Source organism: Lissotriton vulgaris, chromosome 3_1 (genome assembly GCF_964263255.1).
Source record: "Lissotriton vulgaris chromosome 3_1, aLisVul1.2, whole genome shotgun sequence".
Classification (NCBI taxonomy): domain Eukaryota; kingdom Metazoa; phylum Chordata; class Amphibia; order Caudata; family Salamandridae; genus Lissotriton; species Lissotriton vulgaris.
Window position 1 is genome coordinate 1981248212 of NC_141689.1, and position 26356 is coordinate 1981274567.

Sequence of the window (26356 nt, forward strand, 5' to 3'; positions counted from 1 at the left end):
TAAGATAGTGCCTCAGTTTTTGTGCCATTTTTCATTTTAACTGTTCTTTTATTCTTTATAAACATAAACCATCTTTGCTAGTGCTGGATAGACTTGAAAAATGTGCTGGTATGCAGGGCTGTACAATCACCTGCTGCACAGTCATACCGGAAACCCAGACCAGGTCTGTCCTTGATGTAAAATGCATGCCATTTGCTTGCATTCTCACATTAAAGCCAGACAGCTCGGTTTGCATATGTTTCTTCTGTTGGTTGTCCTGCTGGGAGCATCAATGAGCTCGTGTGGTGTGTAAGCCCTGCATACCTTATCCCAGAGAAAATAAAGATGTTATTGCTGAAAATGTTCTGATATAGTTTGATATGAACTTGCTTTCCTCTCTCCTCATCTCCACCATCCTTGTTGAGTCCTCGTTTCTGATGGGGAAGTGCTCATGTGTTTTTGCCTTGGCAGAGCAGAGACTATTTCTGTTCATTCATAGTAATGTAATGTGGTCGTTTTTTAATGTCGCTAGGGTTCACTTTGGCATGAATGGCTCCATGCGGATCAATCAAACCGAAGTTAAGGGACACCGTGGAGGGCCAGCAGTTTTGGAAATTCAGCTCGACAAAGACCTGATTTGTTTCTTTGAATCAACTGTGGATATCAGGTGAGAAACTGTTATTACCTATTCACAAAGAAATAACAGTAGAGTGTTTCAAATTCGGCATAAAACTATCCCAAAGAACAATCTATCTCGATTTCAGGGGAAAAAAGGATATGCGATAATAATAAAAGTATGTGTCATTTTTTTTCTCACATTTTTCTAATTAGCAGACTTTATATGGTTCTTTTATCTTCATTTGAGTGTATAGTGCTCCTCAGCATCTTGAGGTGAGGGAGCACCTTAAGAATTGCATAAATACGTCAAATATAACACTTGAATGCAATATGTTTTTCTCTAGTGCTCCATTTTATGAGAACCTAAGAGGAGAAGGTTATGATTTTCTCAGTTACTAAATGCTTACTGGAATTCTACATTTACTCATACAGACGCACATGTGCTAATGGAAGATGTAGCTGCCATGCAGTATGACCACATTAACCGTTACTACTACCACACCTGGTTCAGACTCGGAGATTTTCTAGACCCAATATGTCTGATAATTGGTGACATTCTTCCCAGCATAAAAAAGCAAAATATTTGAAGCATGGCTGCGCATGTAGGGTTGAGTAGACACCAACCCTCACACCACAGGCGCTTCTCTCTGCTGCGCAACATTTGAACTGCATTTGCATGAGCACCTGGGTTCAGATATTGGACTTGATTCAGAGTAGATCGAACGACGAGGCTTTTCTTGGCCACTATAGATCTTCATACTGTCAGCCTCTTCCTTCTGAAGAAGTCATTTAAGGTAGGTAGTTAATTTAGCTTGACTTCTTGTCAGGTCTAAAGATAGTGAATTTGCTGTGTGTCTTTTCATATTTCTATAGTCTTGTCTGCGTTCCTTACCCAGAAATAGGTGAGGCTTGTGTCATAGGATCTATCACAAGTACACGGTGTAACCTTCAGCTTGAGCTTTTTGCTCAGTGTCTTTCCTGAAGTCAAGACTGTTCGCTGTTTTTAAAAGGATAGTGTGAGTGTGGTAATCACAACCTCTGGTGCTCTCATTATTGTTAGACTTGCTGTTTAGCCTTCATGCCTGTGGTAACTTAGCCGTAGTGTTTATTCACCCCTTCGGTCACTTATCTCCATAAAGGATAGTTTAGGTTTTGCTTCTTTTAAGGCTATTGCCTACAGGAGAATGCTGTGGCCAGGTGCAACTCAACCTTTATCTTCGACTTATTTTTCTGGAGAACTGAAAATGATGTTTTCCATATTGAATGTGTTAAAGGTCCAAAACTAAAAAAGCCTCAAAACAAGCCACTTGGTAGACCCCAGAGCTGTTTGCTACGGCAGGGCGAGAGGAACATCTCCCACCCTGTCAAAGCAAACTCTGCTTTGGTTTTTGGACTCTGAGATCTCCATCACAGCACATAACTGTGAGTATGGATTGTGGGCTAGCTTCTTCCTCCTGGATGCGGACCTATGGGGATTGTTATTGGATAACAATATGTTCATGTGGACCACTTGCCTTTCTTGGATCTGTAACCATTTGATGGGCAGGCTCGGGGGCTTGAATAACATACCTTACTCCTGCGAGCTCAACTACTGGAAGTTCAGATGTGGAGGTCTCTTGTTATTTGTAGCTGTATTAACACCAGGGAGCAATATGAAGCAGTCACTCTTTACTGCTTGGGCAATGGAGTCAACTCTCCACGTGACACCTTCGCTGGAGTTCATTTTTAGGTCTCGTCCTAAGCAACGCGCATGCGTTGCATCGGAGGGGACCTAATGCCATCCGCAGAGCTTTTGCAGCAAAGAAGTGCACGCGTTGCATTGCTTGAGAAGAAGGTGGAAATACAAGGAATAAAATACAAACAGACACTTTAAGAGACAAAGTGAAAATTAATTTACTTTTAAGTAAGAATTTGAAAACATTGCCAAGGATTCACGAACAGAACCCAAAAACAAGAAAAAAAGAATCCGAAGATGGCGCCCAAAGGTGGGAGCTTCCGCAGGAAGTGTCCCGACGTCACAGGAAGTAAACCAGAAGGTGGGACGTCGACACCCACCTGGGCTACGAAAAAAGAAAGAAAAGACTACGATTCCGGACCCAACCACTAGACCGCAGCGGAATAATGCACAGCATAGTGAATCCAGAAAGATCTTCAAGCTGCAAAACTACACCGACAGGTAAGAAACTATTCGTTATCTTTCGGCCATCTCCGCCTTTCTACGGCTTCCAGATCAGCCTTCTCTTTTTAAGTCCCCAGTTGTTAACCGTTTTCTTAAAGGCATTACGCATACGTTTCCACCCGTACCCTTCATAATGCCTCAGTGGGACTTGAATCTTGTCTTGACTTTTCTGATGTGTACTCCCTTTGAGCCTCTTCATAGCTGTCCCTTAAGTCTTCTTACTCTCAAGTCAGCTTTCCTGGTAGCTATCACCTCTGCCAGAAGTGAGGGAGCTCCAGGCTCTTTCTTCTAAACCTCCTTTCCTTTCTGTTTATCCGGACAAGGTGGTTCTAAGGACCCGTCCTTCTTTCTTGCCAAAGGTTGTCACACCCTTCCACATCCGGCAGACAATCACTTTGCCCACCTTCTTTCTGCCTCCGCATCCTTCAAGGGAAGAGGAGAGGCTCCACCGTCTGGACCCAAAACGTGTGCTCGCCTTCTATCTGCAGCGTACACAGCAGTTCCGGGTGGATGATCAACTCTTTGTTGGCTATGTGGGCGCCAAAAAAGGTCGGGCGGTGCACAAACAGACCATCTCCTGGTAGGTCGTTCTGTGTATCAAAGCATGTTACTCCTTGTCCAAGAAGGAGTCTCCTGTGGGGCTGCGTGCCCATTCGACCAGGGCAACTGCAGCCACTACTGCCTCGGGCCGCGGTGTCCCCTTGCAGGATATTTGTCAGGCAGCTACATGGGCCTCGCTGCACACGTTTACCAAGCATTACTGCCTTAACAGTCAGATCCGGAGAGACCGCTTCTTTGACGGTTCTGTGCTCCGTGACTTTCTGGTGTAATCCTGTTCGCAGACCCTCCACCGGGGTTGGTATTGCTGGGTATCTATTCTAAGGTAAGGAATCTGTCACTAACGTGTCTCTTTCAGATGCACAAGTTACTTACTTGTGTAACGATATATCTGTAAGTGGCATTAGTTAGTGATAGATTCCTTACTGTCTCGCCCACACTCCCTGTTCTGTGAACTGATTGCTAGGTTAAGGTCATCCCCTTTTTCGGGCCTTAGATTTATGCACCAATTGTCAGTATCTTGCATGGCTCTGCATTTCGGGGAGGAATAGTTGTATACAGAACTGCCGTCAGCGCGCATGTGTGCCGCCTAAGTACTCTTCATGACGTCATCTCGGCGCCATGACGGACGCGGAGCCGCAGGACGCCACCTACTGGCACGCAGAGGTACTGCTAAGCAGAAAAACTTTCTGGATCCAGTCTGACGCTTGGGGATATTCTAAGGTAAGGAATCTATCACTAACTAATGTCTCTTACAGATATATCGTTACCCAAGTAAGTAACTTGTGCAACAAGAATACACTCTTTGATAGGGATTACGATGTGACCAGATAACCGCCAGGTTGTAGTTTAGAGGCATCTGACGCATAGCTTCTCTTGTGTTAGGTTTAGCCTCTAATCTGGGGGGGTGTCTCTACAATGTACCATTTAGGGCGCAGTTATAGTCCCCTGCAACAATCAGCTCTACTTCCAGTGCCAGTTCCAACTGCCCAAGGACCGTCCCCAGAAACTCGCCATCATCGCTGTTTGGGGTGTGTATATTTATTAGACACACATATCGTCCGTCAAGTGTCCCTTCTACCACCACATATCCCCGCTGGATCTGAGCTAGATTTTATTGCCTTAAAGGGGACTCCCTTTGCCACCCAGATTAACCCACCTCTGGCGTACCCCGAGTAGGATGTCGTGAAAGTGTCCCAGTCTACGTTGGACATATTTAAGACAATCGATCCACAGATGCGTTTCTTGAAGAAAGGCTACATTAACTCTGTATCTCTTGTAATACATCACCGCCCGAATCCTTTTGATCACGTTGTTAAGCACCCTGACATTCCATGTTATGAATTTTTTAGTTCTGTCTATCTCCTGGCATTAGTTCAACATGCAATGTTGCGGCGTCTCAGGTACTATGTGGGGGAACCCCCAAAAGTGTCATGCTAGGAAAACCCTTTTCCTAATCTTCCAGAATGTCTGGTAAATCAGCTTCGTGTGTCCACGTTATTGAACTTCTGAATATAACTTCATTAACTCCAAAATTCGCCTCCCAGGCAGTAGTACCTTATTCTCATACTTAACCCTGGTCCAAGGACTTGGGACTCCACCCCACTTCAACTACCCCGCCTCCTGAAACCCCTACCCACAATTTAATAATCAACAAATATAATCAATAGGTCCCAAAAGAACAGACTCTGTTATATGGCCACCACACAACCTTGCCCACATCGCGGTCTAGCAAGGCCGCTTCAGTGCACTACATTTGTCTGAGCTTCAGATTGTCGGAATAGCATCCCACCCCATCGGTGACGGTCTCTGCCCCCCAGATTCCTTGTGGGGGGGGGGGGGGAGAGGGGAAAGCCCCCTCCCAATTATTCTGAACCATAGTTGGTTCTCCTTATGTTCGGGTCCCATACTTGCAGGTCCAGTACTCATACTGTTATACAATTCAATCTCCATTCTTGTCGCAAAACACCTTAAGAGCCGCCATCGGCCTGGTTGGGGCTGCCCTCTGGTTCAGATTGAGTTTTGTGGACCAGTCACAGTGGGGAAAAACTGACTCTGTGTCGGAATCCCCTCTACCTCAGTTCAAAGGGTGCCATCCAGACCCACCAGGATCCGTCCAATTTCTGATGAGTCCCATGGCCTCAACCTTTGTTCTCCAGTGATGCGACGTTGACTCTGTTGTCGACCACTCCTTTTCTTCTGTTCTCGCCAACCTTGGTTTTGGTCCTGCCCAGCCAGGCCCAATGAGTCCATCCAGTATGTCGCCTCCTGCGGAGTAATATGGAAATGAACTCTATCTTCATGTTGTATGTGGAGCCTAGCCGGAAACATTAGACTGTACTTGATATTAAGGTTTCTCAATCGTCTTTTAACTCCCAGGAAGTCAATCTGCAAGTCTTGCACTTTTTTGGTAAAGTTAGAGTAGATATGAATGTCTCGATCTTCGAACCTGGGTGACCATTTGTGCGAACAAATTGCAAGATTATATCCCTGTCTCTGAAGTTGAACAAACGAGCTATCAGAGCCCTGGGCTGCGACCCCGTATTCGGTGGGGGACTGAGGGAATGATGAGCTCTCTCCACAGCATAATCTTGGAGAGCCGGATAATAGGGAAGGCAGCACTGATCCAATTTTCCAGAAAAAGGTTTGCCGCTGGCTCCTCTGCCTTTTCCGGAAATCGCAAAAAGCGTAGGTTATTTCTCCTCGACCACCAGTCGCGTCGTCTGCCCTATCTTCAAGACGGGTGGATTGCTTTTTGAGTGAGGTCACTGTTGCACTGAGTCGTTGAACTTCCTCTCTCAACATACCTAGGTCCCCTTATGTAGTTGTAACACGGTCCTCCACTTTTCTTAAATCTAGGTGCAGGTTGTTGATATTTAATGCCATACTGTCCATTTTTGACTCTAGTGCCACGCTGGAATCTCTTATGGCCTCCAGAATATCTGTTTTATCTCGTGCCGCCGATCCCTGATGCAATGACTGTTCAGGATCTGGTCTGTTATGCTAGGAGGAGGTCGGGCCTGGCGCCTTATACTGCATTATCTTGTTAGCTTGTGCGCCTCTGGTCGGCTTATCGTTTCTCATTTCCGAAACCTAGTAGTTACAGCTCAATGTCTGCCTATTTCTTATGCCAATAGCGCCAGGTCCAGCCGGAGTAGGGACACAAGGAGGGCAATTATCCACTGTCTTTTTGCACGGCAACAGATTCTCATGTCATCACTCTTGGCCTTGATCTTAGTAGGATCTCATCGCCAGCCAGTATCCTTGGATTCAGCCCATTCTGCCTCCTCCCGGCTTGTCTTACCAGTCCGAGAGTCCCACCCACTGTTGAGCATCCTCTGTGTATTTACTATTGCATCTTGCGTGATCCCAGATCAGGACCAATGTTCATCACCATCCGCTGTGTTGTACCTGGGCCAGGCTGACCCATAAGCCTCACTGGGGATGTATATTAGGTTATCTCCTCTGTCTTCCACTAGTTATGGCCTTTATTGAGTCCCCCCTCCAACCCCCGGGAGCGTGCAGATACCTGATATTCCTTTCCCACTGGCGCCTGCCATCTATCCATCTAGGATTGGCCTCGTCCCTATTATGGCCCCCGCCCTATCTTCACAAGCAGCCCCCTCTGTCAGGGTAACCGGGGGGCTGGACGTATTTTGTCTGCCACCTCTTCCGACCGTTGTAAATGTAATGTAATGTAAATTGATACTTGTATAGCGCACTACTCGCCCGCAAGGGTCTCAAGGCGCTTGTACGAATACCGCTGTAGAACCTATACTGGCCTTCCCTGTGAGGCGTCCACTCCTGGGCACCCCCAAGGTGGAGGCCAGGCATCCTTAGCGTTGTGGGGGCTGTTGTGGAGATTAAGCAAGCTATTGCCCAGAGTTGCAGAGTGGGACTCCATGATTGGAATAGGCACCGAGGCGAGAATTTATCAGGTCCGTGGAATTTTGAGCCCAAGACCCACCGAGGCGGGGAATTGAACTCTGGTCCCGGGCTAGACCTCTGCATCAGGGTCTGCCGCTCTAACCATTGAGCCACACTTCTCCACTTCTCCACGTTGGAGCACAGCACGCCCAGGCCTCCACTGTGTGAGGTACAACCTAGATCGCTGCGTCTGCTGGGCACTCAAGGGTGTATGGGGTCTACCTCCAAACGGAAACCTTTCGGTCTTGTGATCCGGTGCCTGGTTCGCCATCGGTTCAGACCCCCCTCACAACGCCACCACAAGCGGCGATGTCAGTCCCGTCCCCAGGATACTCAATGGGCCAGGCACGTCGCCCTTTAAGCAACTCCAGGACTCACTCGGAGTTCTGATCTTTATTCCAGGCCTTGTCTCAACCTGAAGGATTTCGACAGCCTCCCGTCTCCGTATCCTCAGGGTCCCAAATCAGTATGTCGTGGGTAGGCGGCAGCCGAATTCCCGGCGGGGATCTCCCCAGTAGATCTCCTCAGGTCGGCCTATTCAAAGGCCTTCAATTCTCCGGCAAGGGCAGGCATTGCCATTTTTAAGTCAGGCAGGCAGCCGCCATCTCCGGTTTCTAGAAGTCTTTCCCCCAGATCTCAGACTCTCACTGCATTCACGTTCCGGGTCCCTCGAGTCATGGGGGGCTCCGACGTCAAGACCGACCGGGATAGCTAAAGGTCCGCCAGGATTTCTGCAGAATTCTTTCACACAGGGTGCGAGCTTCGCAGATATGCGACTAACCGGCCATGTTGTCAGGCCACGCCCTCGACACAAAGGAGATTTACAATATTTACTTAAAGTATTGTGCTCTAATATGCAGTAGTTACGCCACAATTAGAAAACAGATCAGGTCAGTAATGTCATTAGCATGATTAGCAGACCATGTACAGTAAAATGTTCTGTCATATTATCTGACAGATTTGCCTAAACCGACACTTACTACAAAAGCAAAGTTATTATAGGTCTCTGGGCTTAGTGGCAGACCGCATACCTTAGCATACATAGATAGTTGCTCTATATCCTGGCTGACGCAGCCCTCTCGTCTCAGGACCTTTGGTCTGTCTGCAAGTTTCAGCTCTGTGGTTTTAGAACAACATGTCCCGGGTTATATGGCAAAATGTTTGTACAAAAACAGCAGCTGCGTTTCTCTATTATGTCTGGGTGCTAGTGTCTGACCACAAAGAATAACCAAAAGCAATGTTGTTTGGCCTTGCCTAGGCTGTTCCAACTAAATCCCAGGAAAAGAACAAATTAAAAAGAAATTGCTATCTGTGAAGATGCAATGTGGCACAAAAACAAGCTTGATATTTGGTAATGTGTGCAAAAGTGGCCTACAACATGTAGAATTAGGCTAACATGGGGAAAACAGCAATGGCTATATAGGAAACACACAACAGTTTAATTCCATAGAGCAGTTGATTGTTACACAATGGGACAACATACAGCTAATAGAGGAGGATTGCAAGGGGTTCCCATGAGAACCTTTATATACTTTTTGTAATACTTTGTACCACTTTAAGAATAACTTCATCCTCAATTCCAACGGTGAGCATCCATATCGATATGAAGACAACAGACCATCGGGAGATCTCGCTCAATAGATGCTGATGACATATTCAGCTGTTTTCGCAACATATTTAGTTACCTTTCTATATAGTATGTGTTCCTAGCTAGAGAATCAAGGCATTTTGTGCACTTCTACCCTGTCATGCCCCTTAGCACTTCGTTGAGCTAGCTCAATTTACCATAAGCTATTGCTGACTGGGATTTTGTTTTTTTTACTTACGCAGATGAGGAGACTTTCTGTCCTAATGCTGATCATAGCTACTGCTGTGATTTCTCTCACCCTCTCGCTCGTTTAGACATTTGCTACTGCAACTGTCCGGAGTACTCGGCTGAGTCTCCAGAATTACCCTTTATGGGAGGTTTGCTCCTTTTCTTAGTTATTTGACTTTGCTTCAAAATTCTACTTGCTCTTTTCCAGAAAGAACTCTTTATGGGTTCTTGATAGGTTAGGTCATTCAGATTAGAATAGGGACTATATTCGGAATGAAATATGCTGTTAAATTCTATTCCTGTTCTAACCAATGTTTTTGATTATTTCTGGAATTGATCTGATCTGACTAACCTAAATAAAAGAAACAAAAAGATCGACTAATCTCTTAATATGAAGATACACTTTTAAAAGTTCACTAAACCTCTCTTCATTGGCTGAGCATCAAATGCAAAAGATGATGTTGGTGTTGTAAAAATGATCCATTCTAACACGCTGGCAAAAGTTCATCGATTTAGGATGGCGCGGAACTTCCAGGTTTGTTAAGTTTAAAGTAATGTTATTTCCTGGAATTTCAACACTCACAAATCTGGTAGCAGAGGATAGGTTATACACCCTGAATGGAGCTATAAAAAAGTACCCAGAAATTATTTTAAAATTCCAAATTCGTCAATCCAATGTCCAGAACTTACTTGAAGATCTGGCAAAGTGGTGTGCGAAAAGAAGTTGCAGTTTAAAGGTGTGAGTATTTATAGGGCAAATGTGTTGTGGCTGCGATTGTGTTAATTCCTTGGATTGAATGAACGTTGATTAGGAATGAGTGGGTGAGGAAAAATAGTTTACCAAGAGGTTGAAGAGGAGTCCGAAGATTTCAGATTTGTTTTAATAATTGAAAACTTGTTTGCAGAGATTTTGAGGTGTGGTGTGTGTGAAGTACCATCACCTACACAGGTAACATATGGTTAGTAAGTTGTTGAGATTGATTAATATTGATCGGTGTTAGTTGAACCTAATTGCACAAACAGGGGAAACTGCATCGAATTGGGTGACCTTATGCTGGATTGTGATCTCACTGGTGAATGCTGAAAAGATTCTTGAATGAATGGGAAGCTTCATTTCTTTAGTAGATAAAACAAAGTGTTGTGGGAAACGATCGATCAAATTTGTGTAGGTACGGAGAAAATTGTAAGGGAGGGTGAGCCGCTGTGAGGAATGCGGTTGTATGTCACTGTTTCACGCTGGGATTGGTCAGTTGGTGTAGTTTCGTGGTGTGATTGCTTGATGACGTAGTAGTGTCGCGCTAGGAATAGATCGCTAAAGGTAAAACTTTAACTTGGATTTGTTGTCAAAAGACTGTGAAAATAACAACTGGAATTTAATTGGTTCAGCAGAAAAATTGACATATACAGAACAGAATCCTAACATTAGCTTAGATTGTGTGGTTTCAGAATTAAATTGTGATTATGAAATGTTTTAAAGAGTTTAAAACCTTGTGCGAGGGGACATTACTCTTCCAGTACGAAAAGGAGAAGTGGCGCCTCCTGAGGGTACGTCTGCATACATTATGACTACCGAACATGGATTAAATACATGTTCTTGGCTTCTCAAATAGAGTAGGATTACTGAGAGGGAGGGTGCTTCGAGTTTTCCTAGATATGGGACATTTAACTCAAGGATTCTTGATCAATGGAAGGGAAAGTAGCATGAAATGAAGCCACCAACTAGATTCCTTTAGATTGAAGCATTTAATGCATGGGAAAGAATGGCAAGGGAAAGGGAGAAAAAACAATTCCAGAGGAGAACTAATAGGGCAGTGCAGAATTGAACAAATCGCCAATGGGATGAAGAACAGTGTAAATGTGAAAAGCTAATATAGCATGGACTAGATTATACCCAGTCCTTACTTCAGAGACTGCTAAGTGGGGGAAAGGCAAAGATTCCATTACGAAGAAAGGGGATGAGTCAGATACTTATTCATTCATTGCATCCTTGGTAGTTGTTGATTATTATAGATGGATATTATTGGTTGAGACCTTGTTATTAAGCTAGTTAGTAAGACTTGGAGGCTGTAGTAACTGGGCGTTCTATTGTGTGAAATCTCCCACAATATTGCGATTACTGTTTTATATGTAAAATAGAAAACGTACACAATTTTTGAAAATTATATGAAGTTGGTGATTTAGCAGAGCTTAATACTTTACTGATTCTGTACATCCATTGAGCCCATTTTATATTTTTTACCTACAATGCGTGACATCTGTTGTTGCAAGTTACATTTTAAAAACGGAGTTGATGTATTTTTAAAATCTGTTATTTTGAGGTTGATAAGCTAAAATAGTGATGTGTATAATTTTTTTCTCTCAAAGCAATTAAGCCATGTTTTTGTTCCAGGAATGCTGCCGATTGTGAGCACAGAGTTCGCTCAATGGAGGACCTGGATGTGTGCTCTGCCAAGTTTAGTTTCTCGAGAGCCGAGAATGAAGTAAAAAAGCATAAATGGCGCATGCTTTGCGATATCCTTCTAGACCAGGCTGTGTTGCCTGGGGTGGGCAATATAATTAAAAATGAAGCACTTTTTGACAGTGGTCTCAACCCAGCTGTGAAGGTAAACATTCCCATTGGCCGCTTAACTAATGTTTGATGTAATAAGGAAGAACGCTATTAACAGTTGGGAACATAAACCTTTATTGAATCTTCGCAGATGTTTGTTGTCTATAACATTTGTAATTTTCTTCATAAATTGAACACAAAGTTTGCTTATATCCTCCCCTTTTCATGTGGTCTATTTTAACAGCATGTGGTGACTCCCCGGATTATGACATCACCTGATGTCTTGAGTACCTTGTGTTTTGAGAAAGATGGTTAACGAAAACAGAGTTGTGGCAGATAAGCCTGAGAATACTATTGGGGTCAGGAAATATAAGAAAACGCCTCTTTATGATGGTCAACCCCATTTTATTTAAACTGAGGCAGCTATTTATTTTTTTACTCTTTGCACTGAGACTCTTCTATCCACGTCTGGCCCCTCAAACATGTAGAAATTTGCTATACTCCTGATTAACATATTTAACTTAACTATAAGACCCTGGTATATTGTACAAAAATGTACCCAGGGCCTATCATTTGAATGAATACACAAAAGAGGCGGCCCTGAGTATAAATGACCGAGACATGGAAGATACTAAGTAAAGTGCTTGGCATCTCAGAAAAAGTGAAGGACTGTCCTCACACACCACTAGGTGTCATGCTTCATAAATGTCAGTCCTTGCTCTCTAAAAACGTGGTTTGATAGCGAGTGGGCCTACACCTGGAGACATGGAGGCACTTCTAAAACTAAGTGGTTGCCCGTGAAAGTGAGTTATAAAAATCAGTATACTTGTCGAAATACATTTATTCTAATAGGCAATTATATGATATTAAAAATGAAAAACGGTGGTATAGGGAATTATTACCCCATCACAATGGTGATTAAAGTTCTCAACATGTTTCTGCCCTTATGGCCCAAAGGGTCCGCGGCATTCATCAGGACGGAAAAACAAGGAAGTGTTGGCTCCTATCTTACCAAAGTGTTGGTACAGAATTGCCACTGGGTAGGTTGACCTGTGTCACACTCTACCTGAGAGCTTTTCCTGGAAATTGTAAACAAATGAAAAAGAGATTGCCATCAAAGACATTCAGTCAAAGACCGGTGAGAACTGCAGTGAAAAATGCCCCACATGCATCACTTATACACATAGTGGCTATTGTGTGAGACACGTGTCACTGCAAACGTGAGACACACAGTTTATTTTGCTCATAAGTGTGAGACCATCTTGCAGCCTTACCCTGATTAAGCTTCCTACACACCCCATGGGAGAGAGTGTGAAGGAGAGTACCCCTATAGTCAAGCTCTGGAAGAGAAATAAAGAAACACACTTAGTCAGTTTATGTGAACCAAAGAATTCCTTACGGGAAATGGTAAAGTTTAACACGAGTACGCATCCACACCACCATTCATAATCTTACTACAAAAAGGTGCGTGTCTCTCCGTGATCTAGTGGTGTTCGCTCCTCTTCCCCATTGCAGAATGAAGAGCGCGAAATTCTGGCTTTCAGTGGTACCCCTAATGAGTAAATTGGTAGCACATGTGATCGAAATTTTCTTTAAAAAAAGGTTTCCGGTGTCTGGAAAACCTCCTATATGTAAGCGTTTGTGTGCCTGACCTTCTTGTCAGGAGCAAAAATTAGAAAATGAAGAGAAGCAGCGGGAAGCCCTAATTGCAGCCGTCGGCAGAACACCTGTGATTCCCCGGTGATTTTGCCAGCATGTTTTCTATTTTCCTTGCATCTTTATTATTAGGATATGTGTTAGCTAGAGAAAGGCTCGCTGTCTATATTAGAGCTGATAGGGAGGCATGGAGAGAAATTTGTCAGTGAATGTGGCAGAAACAATGGTTGAAAGAGACCTTCTGTTCATCATGCACCAGGATGGCAAGATGTTGAGGCTGAGAACCGCAGTTTCTGTTCTATGCGATGTTGGAGATGCTCTTGAGAAACAATTTGATGGGTTCCTGGAGGTGTGAATGGAAATGATTTTTTCTGAATCTCCTGTTACTTTTAAGTTGGTGTTCTCGCAGCTAGAGCTAGGAGAGATTCCCTGTGGACTTTGAGAGCTACAGACCTGTCTGCTTGTCCTATTCCTGCAATGCGTGAAGCTTTATGCTAAACACTAGTTTCCTTTTTCCAAGACTTCTACTGAAGTGTGAACATGTTGACACCTTCTTTGCTCCTAAATAGCGACCTTTGATAGATAATCCCTTAAACAGTTTATGCTCTGAAGAGAGAAGGGAATTGTCTTTATGGAACACCTGTTTGCTTTAATCTGTGTTTATATAATTGTGACAATTGCAATTCGATATGTCATTCTATTGCGCTTTAACCAAATGAGATACTTTAGCTTACCTATTGAATTTATTTAACTTATTATTGGTTTGCATACATAATGGATTCTTTGGTAATCCAAATAGAACCCTTTAATCATATTCAGTGATTCCTGGTCCGTATTGTGAAGTCACATAGGCTTCAAAAGTTAAAATGTTTTATTGATGTTTTCTCCCTTTCAGTGCTTCAAGTCAGCTAACAGTCCATACAACCAATGGGGAAAAACCTTGACAACTTTACTAAAAGATTATATTGTGAGGCACAATGCTCTAAGTAATCTGAAAAATAATTTGTAGCATTTTTACCTTCATTTCATGTATTTTATTTTTTTATTTTATTTAAAGAGTTTTGTATACTAATTGTGGACATGTTTATTTACATCATTCAGTCTCGGAAAAATATTTTGCCATTATTCTTATGAATTTATTGTTTGCCAGGCAATACGCAGATTGCTCACTCCATGAATGTGTTTTATTTACAGGCTGGACAGTTAACAGATGATCAAATACATCATATTGTGAAAATGACACGTGATTTCACCCTCCTTTTTTATAAGGTATTAATATTCGTTTGTACGTTTCATTTTTGGCAAATGTCTAAAAACATTATACTCCACCCAGGGAAACCTTTGGCAACCCTTTTCTCCAGAAATCCTGTTCAGATTTAAAATTCCAGATAGTGATCTTCTGCAAACGTTAAACAACATCACTTTGTTATACAAAGGTAACACTGTGCTCTGTGCAAAACATAATTATTCTATGAAAATATCGGTATTATGTATAGGTTTTGAATTCAAAGGCTGTAAATGCTGAATTTGGAGGGGAGTACGCCACTAGAGGTTCATATCGCTCTGTGGAGAGACATGATATAAGCACAGAGGAGGGATCGTGGTGTAAGCGTAAAAGGCACACCTGAAACTAGAATCCAGTGTGTTGCTGCATACCACTGCAAACTCCATCTGCACTGAAACCTGTTCAGTAAATAGTGGATACTAGAGAAGTTTGGATATAGATTTTTAAAAATAAGCAAAATATTTTTTCCCTTTATTTTAAGTCTGCCAGCAATATTTTATATCTCAGTGCAGAGATTAAGTTGCCCATTTTATCCTGCAAAATACCACAGCTGTGATTTTTTTTGTGATTTAAAAAATATATATATATATTTAACATTCATGGCTAGATTAGGGAGGTGAGCGGGATGTAATGTGTGTTTTACTCCTTGTTAGACCTGGCACCTTGGCGTGAGTTTCCCTTCCACTTTTTGCTGGTGTGCCTCCGATGTTTTGCTGGTTTTCCGATACTCAGGGCACTGCGCCACGGCCGACCCGTGCCGCAGTGCAAGTGCTCCCTACTGTAAATTGTACATGTGATTGGTATCCATGATTGGTTCATTGGATTTACTGTTAGTCCCTAGTAAAGCGCACCAGGAGTGCCAGGGCTTGTAGATGCCAATACTGCTAGTGGGCCTGCAGCGCTGGTTGCGCCACCCACAGAAGCAGCCGTAAGATGTGTCTGGGGACTGCCACCGCAGAACCCGCGTGCAGTCTCGTACTGTCATGCTGGCTGGGCAAGTGCACCCACTTGCCAGCCCCGAAACCTTCCCTTGACTTCATATTAGTCACCCCTATGGTAGGCCTGAGGGCAGGGTGCATTGTAAGTGTAAGGTAGGACAAGCCCTGATGCGTGTGGCCTGTCCTAGTAGTGAATTACAACTAAATTCGTATTTCACTATTGTAAGGCTACCTGCTTCCTTTAGGCCAGAACGGGCTGCTGGAATTATTACACTCTATAATCCCAGCAGGCCCAGGGAGCATGGTAGAGAGTCATGTTTAGTATGCCTGAACTCAGGATGATGAAATATTTCTTTTAGTAAAGTTTATTTTAATATCCTGTGTTTGCAAATGCTACTTTTAGAAAGTTAGCATTTGCTTGCCTAACCATTTCAGCCCGCCTCTGCTGGTATGTGTATCTAACTGTCTGGGATGTGTGAGTGACAGGGCTGGGGGATGACAGGTGGTGAATGCGCAGATTACACCTTAGTGGGAGGTAGGAGTGGCTCTTGACTATGAATCTTGCTGTGCTCTGCCACCACAATGCTGGCTCCACCCTCCTGGGGAGCGACTGATGACTCAGCCGACATCTGGCCCAGGAAGGGCGAAGCCCCATCAACAAGATACTTCTGGCTGCCCCTGTCCACACCATGCTGGCTCCACCTCCCGTGGGGCGTCTGATGCGCCTGCCCCTCACACTGAAAGCAGAAGCCGGATTACGCCCACCAGAGTACTCAAGGACTGAAAGTGGCTATGCAAAGGCCCCCCTGGCCTGCGAGAACAAAAGAAATGCAGTATAAAAGTAGGAGCCCTGCTCCTTGTAAATTAGATCCTGTTTGGGCTACAAAAGGAACTTTACCCGACGAGAAGGACCGGGAAGGACAAGGAAGAGTGCTGTCTCTTGCCTGTGTCTGGTGCCTTGCTGCAGAAGGAGAGGAAAAGGAAAGACTACAAGAAGACTTTTGCTTTGTGAAACTTTGTGCCAAACTCTGCTGAAAGATCTCCAAGGGCTTGCTGTTGAACTTGACCCCTGACCAGCTCCCCGGGACCAGTGGGCGCTACACCCTGAAGAAAGCGACTGTGTGTGCTGCTTATCGCTGCAGTACTGACAGAGGGGTCTAGGAGTGCTGGGCAAGCCTGCCACGCTCCCCGTAATCCAAGGCATCGACATCCCCCCAAGCACCGTGACCGGGGCCCAAAGCAACAGCGAGAGCAACGTGAGGTCCAGCCGCCGCTGGCCCGAACACCATGACCGCATCTGCACCGGGAGCCTGAGAGCAACGTGAAGGAGGACCCGTCCGGTCCAAGCTCCCGAATTGACTGCGCTTCGAGCCGTCACTCCACCTGCGAAGACGGACAGCCGCCCTGTGATAACCCCCCTCTGGTCGGCATCCTGCCCGACAGCCCAGCTGTGAGCGCACAGCTGCAACCGGCCCTTGGCTGGGTACGTCCTGCACTTGGGGACCGTACTGCCACTGGCCGCCACCACACAGCCGCCGCCTCCAGGGTCGGAGCGAACGACGAGGAAAGGACCCTGCCGCCACAGAGCACCGCCGCCCCGGATGACCCGTGACCTGCCCGGCTGAGAGCCGCAGCGAACAGCGACCCCGGAAAAGCAACGCGACGTGGGACAGCTCCCCTGGAAGCCGCCCGCTCCACAAGAACTTGAAAGGTACTGTGTTGTATCCTCACGGTGCGAGCGTCCTGCAACTCGAGCTCGCACCGCGCTATCTGCTCCCAACGTGAGCCGCCTCCGAAACCGAGGCTCGCACAGCTCCTGGTCCTCGAGGCCCGATCTTCTCTCCGAAGTGAGCAGAGACAGCGGAAAGCGCATTGAGGCGCTACAAGACACTGAACCTTACTGAACCTGGGCAGAAGGCCCAAAAGATTGCTTATTGCTAAGAAAGAACTGTGGCAACCTGAACTAAAGTAAACTGGAACCGCTATTGAAAGTTTGACACTGTATTTACAAACCTGCTTGAAATCTATATAAAGATATATATTTTTACAAATACAGTTTGGTGTCATTGTGTGGTGGGTTGGTTGTGATGGTGTAATATTGCAAATGTTTAACCCTATGTGCCCCAAAGATTAGCCTAAGACTGCTTAAGCCACACTACCTAGAGGGTAAGCAGAGGTTGTCTGGAAGGTAACCCTCAGCCCTGACGAGGAAGAGAGAGTCCCTGCTTGTCGCTAGTGCTACACTGCGCCAACTAGAGACTCCCCCTTCCTACACTCCTGTATGATTACCAAACTCTTTTTCCCTTCACCAACAACTAAATATCATGGTGAATGCTGCTTATCAGTCTAGACTATCAGGTATAAGGTACTGTGCTGGGATATCATCCGGCATACCAAGTGTGTCATAATGCTGCCTGTGATCGGGGATCAAGGGAGACATCCTTGGAACCTAAACTCTGAAAACCACTCTTTCTGTAGAACCATTGTGGGATAATAACAAATGTAGGAAATGTGCAGTTACTTGAAATGATCATGATAACTTCCAGTAAACTGTTCTTATTTCAGTGTCGCAAGACTGGATCCGCCCTCTACAAACATTACAAAGTATATAAGCGACCAAATTGTGGCCAGTGCAATGCTCAGATCGTCGTATGCCGGCTTGGAGAGAATAATAGGATGACTTACTACTGCCCTCAGTGTCAAAAAGAGAATCCTGAGCTGCTTGATGTTGGGTATGCTTGAGCCTTACAAAAAAACACTGATATTCCGCGAAATGTATTTGACATTCTGAATGTTTTAATAATTATTTGCAGAGCTTACAAAACGTTCTTACCAATGGCGCGTTCTAAGCATGGAGGGACACTAATGTGGATCTGTTATTTTAATATTTTCTTTTAACTTATTTTTTTTATTGAAATCCCACCTCCAGCATCATGCAAAAATTAGGTCAAGGATAAACATTGGGAAAATAAAAAAGCGAACCAGATAATATTTAGTTGGGGTGCACAGTAATTAAGTTTTGTATTAACATGCAAATGGATGATTAAGCAGTGTTCACTTATGTATGGTTCAATATTTTCAGGGAGAGTTTTGTAATTCATGCTTCTGAACATGTGCAGGTAAATATCTCTGCAGAGGCTACCAGGTGTCAATTTATTCTGAGAATCTATAGACTTGCTTTCTACGTGATGTATGCTACCCAATATATTCCACAAATTCAAAGCTATTGTGTGTTTAATTCTGGCCACAGGATGGTCATTTGCCCTCCCTTCGAGATGTGCCCAAAACTCATGCTTGTTGTTAGATTCTCCCTTGTTAACCTAATTAATAGTTTATCCATTACTCCTCTTTAAGACCGAATTTTATTCAAATTGAACGATTTATGTGTGCATAAAGGATATGTTTTCTCGCTCTTGTTGTGCACCCAGACAGATTATACCACATTTTCTTTGCAGTCCGTGTTCGTGGTTGTAGAGAGGATGTGGTCCAACTCATTGTTCTTTGGCAGTCCTTTAGTCGTAGGGTGTTGAGTGGAGAGTCAAGTGCTTCCTTCCTGGTTTTGGTGCCGTTAATTGAAGTCTCCAAGAAACTTGGAGTTAAAGTGTTGAAAGGTGATAGGGATGATGAGATCTGATAAAAAATTCTTGTACGTTCCATGAGGTCTGTAGTTGAGATGGACAGAGGATATTTTGCAGGCTGAGAGAGGAAACTGACAAGAGAGGAGCTCCAAAGACTTGGGTGTAGTCGTGTATAAGATGGTGTAGGGCCATGTTTACTTGTGTGTTACTGCGAGTCCATCTTCAGTTTTGTAGGTGCAGGTTTGTGTGCTGAATGCTGTATTCTTAGGGAAGAAGGATATCTTAAATTTGTGTGGGACAAGAAACGACATGCATGGGAAGCAGATCTGGGGGCCTGATATCGTATGAGCAATGGGCTTTCTGCTGCTCTGTCACCCGAAAAGTTTCACTCAATAGTAGTCATAAATTAATACATTTTAAGTTTTTACGGAGAATGTACATGACCCCAGAAAGAGTCCACAGAATTGATCCATCCAGATCACATCACTGCCCAAAATGTAATGCACACAGTGCAGATTTCGCCCATTTAGCGTGGACCTGCCCTCATATATCGACATTCTGGGTGCAAATACACAACACCACCAGTAAAATGGTGAATATGCGAATGACGCCACTACCTGAAACTGCATTGTTGGGGTATGTAGCGCAGTTTGCTCAGAATGTCCGTAGGTATGTCGCTATAAGCTGCTTGTTGGCAAAAAGAGAAGTGGCAATACATTCTGGTGGGAAGAAAGCCCCTACAGAAAAGGCATGGTTGTCTAGCCTAGCCACATGTTCTATGAATAGTGAGTTGTATGCGGCAACGATATCTCCGGCCTCCCATCCTAAAGAAATATGGGCTCCGTTTAGACACTACCTGAGTGCCCAATAAGCTGATCCTGCCACACAGCCCGAACAGGGCATTGTACCTGCAGGTATTGGTTGAAATGTGAAGTTAGGCATGCAGACACTTTTTTGGTTGCCCTATACTGGTTATCTTGTCAAGTCTTTAAAGGAGTAAAGTGGCAAGGGGTTCAGAGAGGTGGGGGTTGTCACACTGGGAAGGGTTCCTACTGCAGATCCGAATGCGGGGCTGATGTCGAAATGTAAATAATATACCATATTCTAATAAGCCATCTCGAAATCACTGTTATAATGACCGTCTTGACGCAAAATGTATGAACACTGTATTTGTGTAGTTGGTTGAATACTAATGTTACATGATACTGATCGCTGTAATGAAGAAATTGCTAAATAAAGTTTTTTTAAAAAAAATATGTTTGGGGGAAGGTGTGAACCAGATTTCTGTGATGAAAAGAGCAGATAAGATGTGGTGTGTGATGGTACCCTGACACAATATATTGCTGAATGTTAGTTCATGAGCATGAGTTGAAGATGGCTTCATGTGGGTGATGTGTATTTTGATGAGTGATATATGGACAAGGTTATTGTTAGATGTGTGGGTATGGTGAGTATATTTGTACGGTCTTGGTTTGGGAGTGGGAATGGTGTGTGTAGAGGCATTTGAGAAACCCATGATAACAGGTGTCTTACTGCGGAGGTAGTGGTTCTGGGCATATGCCCATCAGGTCTGAGCAGTGACCTTGTCTTGGCCACCAAGGTTGGGTACATTCTTGGGGTAAGTCCTTTGAAGGCTTTGAAAAGTGTTGAGATGCAGTGATGTTACGTCCTGTTAAGATGGAAGCCGGGAATTAAGAAATTAGTTAAGAGGGTGTGACTACATATAATGAGGATTATATGCAACACCCGTTTTGGTCGTGGAAGCAGGTGTGTCTGTTGATGAACAGAGACGTGCATTAGAATTCAGTTATGGCACACTTGTATGGTATAGGTTGCTTCTCTCTGCTGACCCTCCATTTTTTTATTGCTTAATTCTTTTGGAGAAAAACAAGGCATAATATGAATAAATCCTATAGCATCTAGTCCGGACTATACAATATAATTACAGAACTAGAACAGCTCATGCTTCCACCATAATCTTTGTGTGATTTGTGTTTGTTATCTTATTTGATTTACCAAAGACATAAGAATCATGTACCCTGATGCAGGCAGTGCTTCAGTGACAAAATACTTAAAAGGTATAGAGAACAAACATGCAGGCCTACTGCAGTGAGACTACATTGGTACCCTAAATGCGATCTAGTAATTATACCACACCTCATAAAATATTCAAACTTTTAATCTACGTATACATGCCAGTTGCCATAGGTGGGAAATGTCGTCTAATGTACTAGTATCATCGTAAATATACTATACAAAGTTTTCTAATGAACAGCATCTGGAGAATTTTGAAGATTCTTGCTCTCCACAGACCAGTTGTTGAGAATTCCTTGCTCTACTCAAAATGAGAACTTTACAGCATGAAGACAACCCTATTGAATGGTTAGGTATCACCAGCAGCACAGTACTCTTGATGCGAGTCTGACTACAGGGGCGTGCCTCCGCCTGTCTGTTAGGAGTCTTAGCGAATACCACTGAGGGCATTAATACATGCCCTTCACACAAAATACTGGCAACTGCGGCTGTTTTTAATTGCCATTCTATTTCATGCTGTCAGTTGTTTTTAGACCCTGAAGTATAGGGATAAGACAGCAAGGGAAAAAGAAACCATGCATGGGGCAGAATGAGATTTGGTCTTGAAGAAAGCCTCAGACCCTAAGTCAGTCGCCTAACCACAAGGGCTGAAATATGTTGAAAAAAATCAGAATGTAGTGACACCAGATCCTCTTCAAACACCCAGAATTACAATTTTAATCATAGAAAAGGCACCCAAAAATAAAGGGATTCCGGGTTATCCAATAGGTAGTTTTATCTGTATCAACGCGGACCCTTTCAGAAAAAGTATCTAAAGTGCTCTCTGGAATATGGTCGAGCCCACCCTGGTTCATAGGGACTAGCTTGAGATTAGATGATGAAGCTTAACACCAACATGGTGTGTGGTGGTCTTACAAAGAAAACTTTCTAGGTCTTCGCCTATAAGGCTTGAGCTTTTCTGAGGATGTGACTGAGTACTTAGGGCTATAGGATATTCTTTTATCAATTGAATCATCTTTTCCTGTTCTGTTCTATATCTGAGATTTTTTATCTAGCTCTCCAATTTTCCTAGGGTGAACGCTGGCATTCTCTTCACTCGCCGTGCTTGGGATTTCAGTAAATGGCAGAAAAAAAGATGCTATGGGGTTAGTAAATGGCAATTATCTATTGGTACAAGCCTGGATGATAATATGCTCTAGCTGATGTTCTGGGAAGAATTTCTATCACCCTCCTTTTACAATGAACATGGTAAGCTACCTTCTCCTGAAACCCACATTCAAAGAGAATTGGTACCTAAAGCAGATCTTACACCCAATGCCCTTACAATCGATTGTGAAACTAGGGTTGGATGTATTAAGGAAGCAGAGGCTGAGGTATAATGAGGCAAGACACAACCCCCCCCCCCCCCGCCCCCCTGCATAATAAAGGTAAACCATAGATACTTGTGTTTTTTACATTTCTGAAGGAGAGACCTGTTAAAACCGACATGGTAAAACACTAACATCTGTAATGTAATGTAATAGGTTTTTGTATAGCGCTACTATCGCCCTACGGGCATCTTGGCGCTCAGACAAACACAGAACAACTGTACCTGCGGTTCAAGTAATGCTAACAGATTGACTAACTCCTAGGAAACAATAGGGTTTTCAAACCCTTTCTAAAATCCATCAAGGAATCGGCTAACCTAAGATTCTGTGGCAGCCCATTCCATAGTTGTGCAGCAGCTATGCTAAAGGCTCTGCCCCCCATTCTAGATCGTTTAAATCTGGGAACCGATATTAAGCCTGTGTTGGAAAATCGTAAGTGTCTAGAAGGCTCATACCAGTTGAATTTGTCCTGCAGGGGTAGTGGTCCATATCCATGAACCGCCTTGAAAACGATACATAATGACTTGAAGTTTATCCGTTCTTTTATTGGCAGCCAATGTAGGTCCCTCAGGGCCAAAGTTGTGGAGGAACTCCATGGTCTATGCAAAGCCACCTTCGCTGCTGCCGACTGCACCCGTTTCAATTCTTGGATGATCTACTGGGGAGCACCCAAATATAAGGAGTTACAGTAATCCAGCCTGCTTAGCACTATGCTCCTCACTACCAATGCTCGAGAATCATCTGGCAGTAGACGAAGGGTCTTTTGCAGCATGCGGATTAAGGCAAAGCAGACTTGGATAGTTTTGTTAGCTTGGGACACCATTTGGAGGTTGGCGTCCATTAGTACTCTAAGGTTTCGTACAGTATTAGTCGGGCTTAGAGAGTGATCCTCCGGAGTGAGCCTGAACTCAGTCAGTAGATGCTTTGGAATTTTTGCAGCTGAGCAGTACATTACCTCCGTTTTCCCCCCATTAAGCTGAAGGGAATTACTCTTGAGCAACCCAGCCGTTTTCCGCATACACTCCTGGAAAACGTCAAGCGATGTCTCCTGTTTACCTTCTAGAGAGAAGATCAGTTGTGTATCATCCCCGTAGTTTATCACGCTGATACCAAAAGACTTAATGATGGACAATAAAGGTCTCAAATAAATGTTAAACAGGATGGGACTGACTAATGATCCCTGTGGGACTCCATAATGGACAGGAGAGCCTTTTGATGTAAACTGTCCTAAAGTCACCATCTGTTGGCAACCCAGGAGGTAAGATTGCAGCCATTCAAGAGCTCTTCCTCTCACCCCGTTGTTCCACAGTCTTTGTATCAAAACGGCATGACTCACAGTGTCGAAAGCCGCCGACCTATCTAAAAGGACAAGGATCGACGCGTCCCCTCTGTCGGCGCGCAGTCGAAGATTATCCATCACTGTGGTCAATGCCGTTTCAGTACCATGTGCTGGTCGAAAACCAAATTGGAATTCGTCCAGCAGCTGGTTATCCTCAAGATGTTTAGATAGGATTCTGCTAACTGTTTTTTCCAAAAATTTTATTGGAAAGGGGATAAGAGGATTTTGGCTTAAAACTGGCAGGCAGTGTAGGGTCTAGCGATGGTTTTTTTAGCAGCAGAGAAACCGATGCTTACTTCCATACAGCTGGAACCATGCCTTCTTCCAAAGACTGGGTGCAGATTTTATGAAGCCATGGGAACAAAATTTTACCAAATTGTTTCCAAATTCTGTGAGGAACGGGGTCCAACGGGGAGCCTGAAGAGATGCTATGAGCTATGCTAGCGAAAGAGTCCTCCGTGATCTCTATGTCTTTGTTTTGGCCTAAAAGGCCATAAAAGAGAAAGATCAATACAAAATATATAAAAACAATAAAAAAAATACAGACCATATAAAAGAGAGAAAAAAGATCTGACTAAATATATTACAGTAAAAGCAAGATAAAATATGTTATAGTACACAGCATTATGTGGACACTTTTCTCTGTCTTAACTGCTGCAGATACTTTGAGACTGCAAAGACCATGGACTGACTTGTATTACTTCTGAGTATTCTAAGGGCAATGCTATAATTCCTCAGACCGAAATTACGTCAGAGTGGCAAAATCCACTTATTCCTTCGACCATAATAGACTGTACAAAACAGAATTACATGTTCAACCACTTCGATCAAGGCAAAAAAAGGGCATGTTTCATCAGACTGAGTTCCCAGGCTTCCCTACGATGGGGAAGGCTTAAATTGTGAGGATCCCTAAACGGAGCTTTAAGTACAGGGTTCTGGCATGGGGGTGTTCCACCTCCTCTAAAAATGATTCAGAGCCGTAGTTCATTTTGTACTCCAAGAAAGAGGCAGCGAGGGAGACCATCCTAGAGTTACTCTCAGTATTTTGGGCCACATATTGCAAATAGGCTCTTTTCAATGCCTTTTGTAGTCAAGCGCACCATCAGTTGGTGCTGAACAGAATTTGCCAAAACCAATCTGTCTCAACCAATCCCAGGAAATCTTACTGGACCCCAACTGCCCCCTTAGATTCTTCCAAGGCTCCTCTGAGAAATATAAGTTCCGGGGCTGATGATAGTCTCTGCCAATGCGTTAAAGGTTTCAGCCCCACTGCATCATTAACTCTCTTTAATCCACGATCTAGTCGTAAAGGATAAAGAGGGTACTTGCTGTGAGTTTGTTCAAGCCCCTCAAAAAACGATTTCTCGCTACTTCAAGGGGCAATGCAGCCCTCAATGATTGGCATCTATAGATCTCTACGGCTGGGGTCATTGGTTGATATGCAGATGTTCTCTGGGACTTCAAAATACCCCCACAGTATTGCTCAAGCCTAATGTTTCGCTTCTGAACATGAAATGACCAGTCCAAGTGAGCGTATAAGCTAGACCCCCAACTAATCAAACGCACTCCAAACGTTCACCATTGAGAGTGGGATTTGAGCGTGTTGTGGGGCAGGGATTAAAGACCATACATTAGTCTTGCCAAGGTTGATCTCAAGGCCATGCTGTCTGCAGAAGACCACAAAGCCACCCAAGAGCTTTTGAATGCCCATGGGAGATTTGGATAGCAAAAGGGTGTCATCCGCAAACAGAGCCAGGACCTGCACCCCGGTTAGAGATGGAACATCACCCTGACACTTCTCCAGATGTGAAACTAAACTATTAATATTAGGAGAAAGAGAGTTGGAGCCAACACGCACCCCCCTCCCATTTACAGATATAAGATCAGTTCGTTCAGCCTTGGGTCCACATTTGACCTGTGCAAAGTTATTGGTATGTAAGTTAATGGCAACTTTCTAAATTCTTTCATACTGAATACTTTAGGAAGCTAATCTTTTCAGCAGATGTTCTCCTTTTGACAGAGGGTGCCTTACAAGAATGAGTTGTGGATGAATGGCAGTAATTTGTTCCTCTTTTGAGCAGGGTTTGATGCACAATCTTTTGATTCAAGCTGCATGTAGTTACTTCATACTTGTCAGCCTGAAGATGGCTTAAAAGTGATTCTGCCGCTTTCATAAGGATGCTAAGCCAGTACCTCCCTTTACAAATATCCATAACATGTTTTTGCTGTTTTCCAGCAAATTACCAACAAGAAACAGTTTAATTGGTTGGGCATATGGCAGCGGATCAAACAACGAACATGTGGCTAAAAGCAGCGAAGAAGAGTGGGCATGTGCACTCTGCACTTTGATAAACGTGCCCTCTGCCAAAGTCTGTGATGCTTGTACATCTCCACGTCCGCAAGGTAAATAGGTCCTTTTCTTCTTGGAAGTATCCTCTAATGTGTGTTTGGGGTTTCTATTTAGCAGGTCCAGTTGTCTTTTCTCTTTTTTTTCATTGGACTGGAAAAAACAGATTTCCCACGATCTTGTTGTA

The 26356-nt window shown here is 43.9% G+C and overlaps 1 protein-coding gene across 1 annotated transcript in view; it reads left to right on the top strand.

Annotated features, from left to right (window-relative positions):
* The window catches only part of LOC147728700 (endonuclease 8-like 3), a 99945-nt gene that overhangs the window by 61943 nt on the left and 11646 nt on the right, over positions 1-26356 (top strand). The window contains exons 3-7 of the mRNA XM_086963843.1: positions 512-646; positions 11467-11680; positions 14476-14550; positions 18070-18236; positions 26059-26225. Coding sequence (XP_086819969.1) covers positions 512-646; positions 11467-11680; positions 14476-14550; positions 18070-18236; positions 26059-26225 — 758 coding nt within the window. The remainder of the gene's footprint in view (positions 1-511; positions 647-11466; positions 11681-14475; positions 14551-18069; positions 18237-26058; positions 26226-26356) is intronic.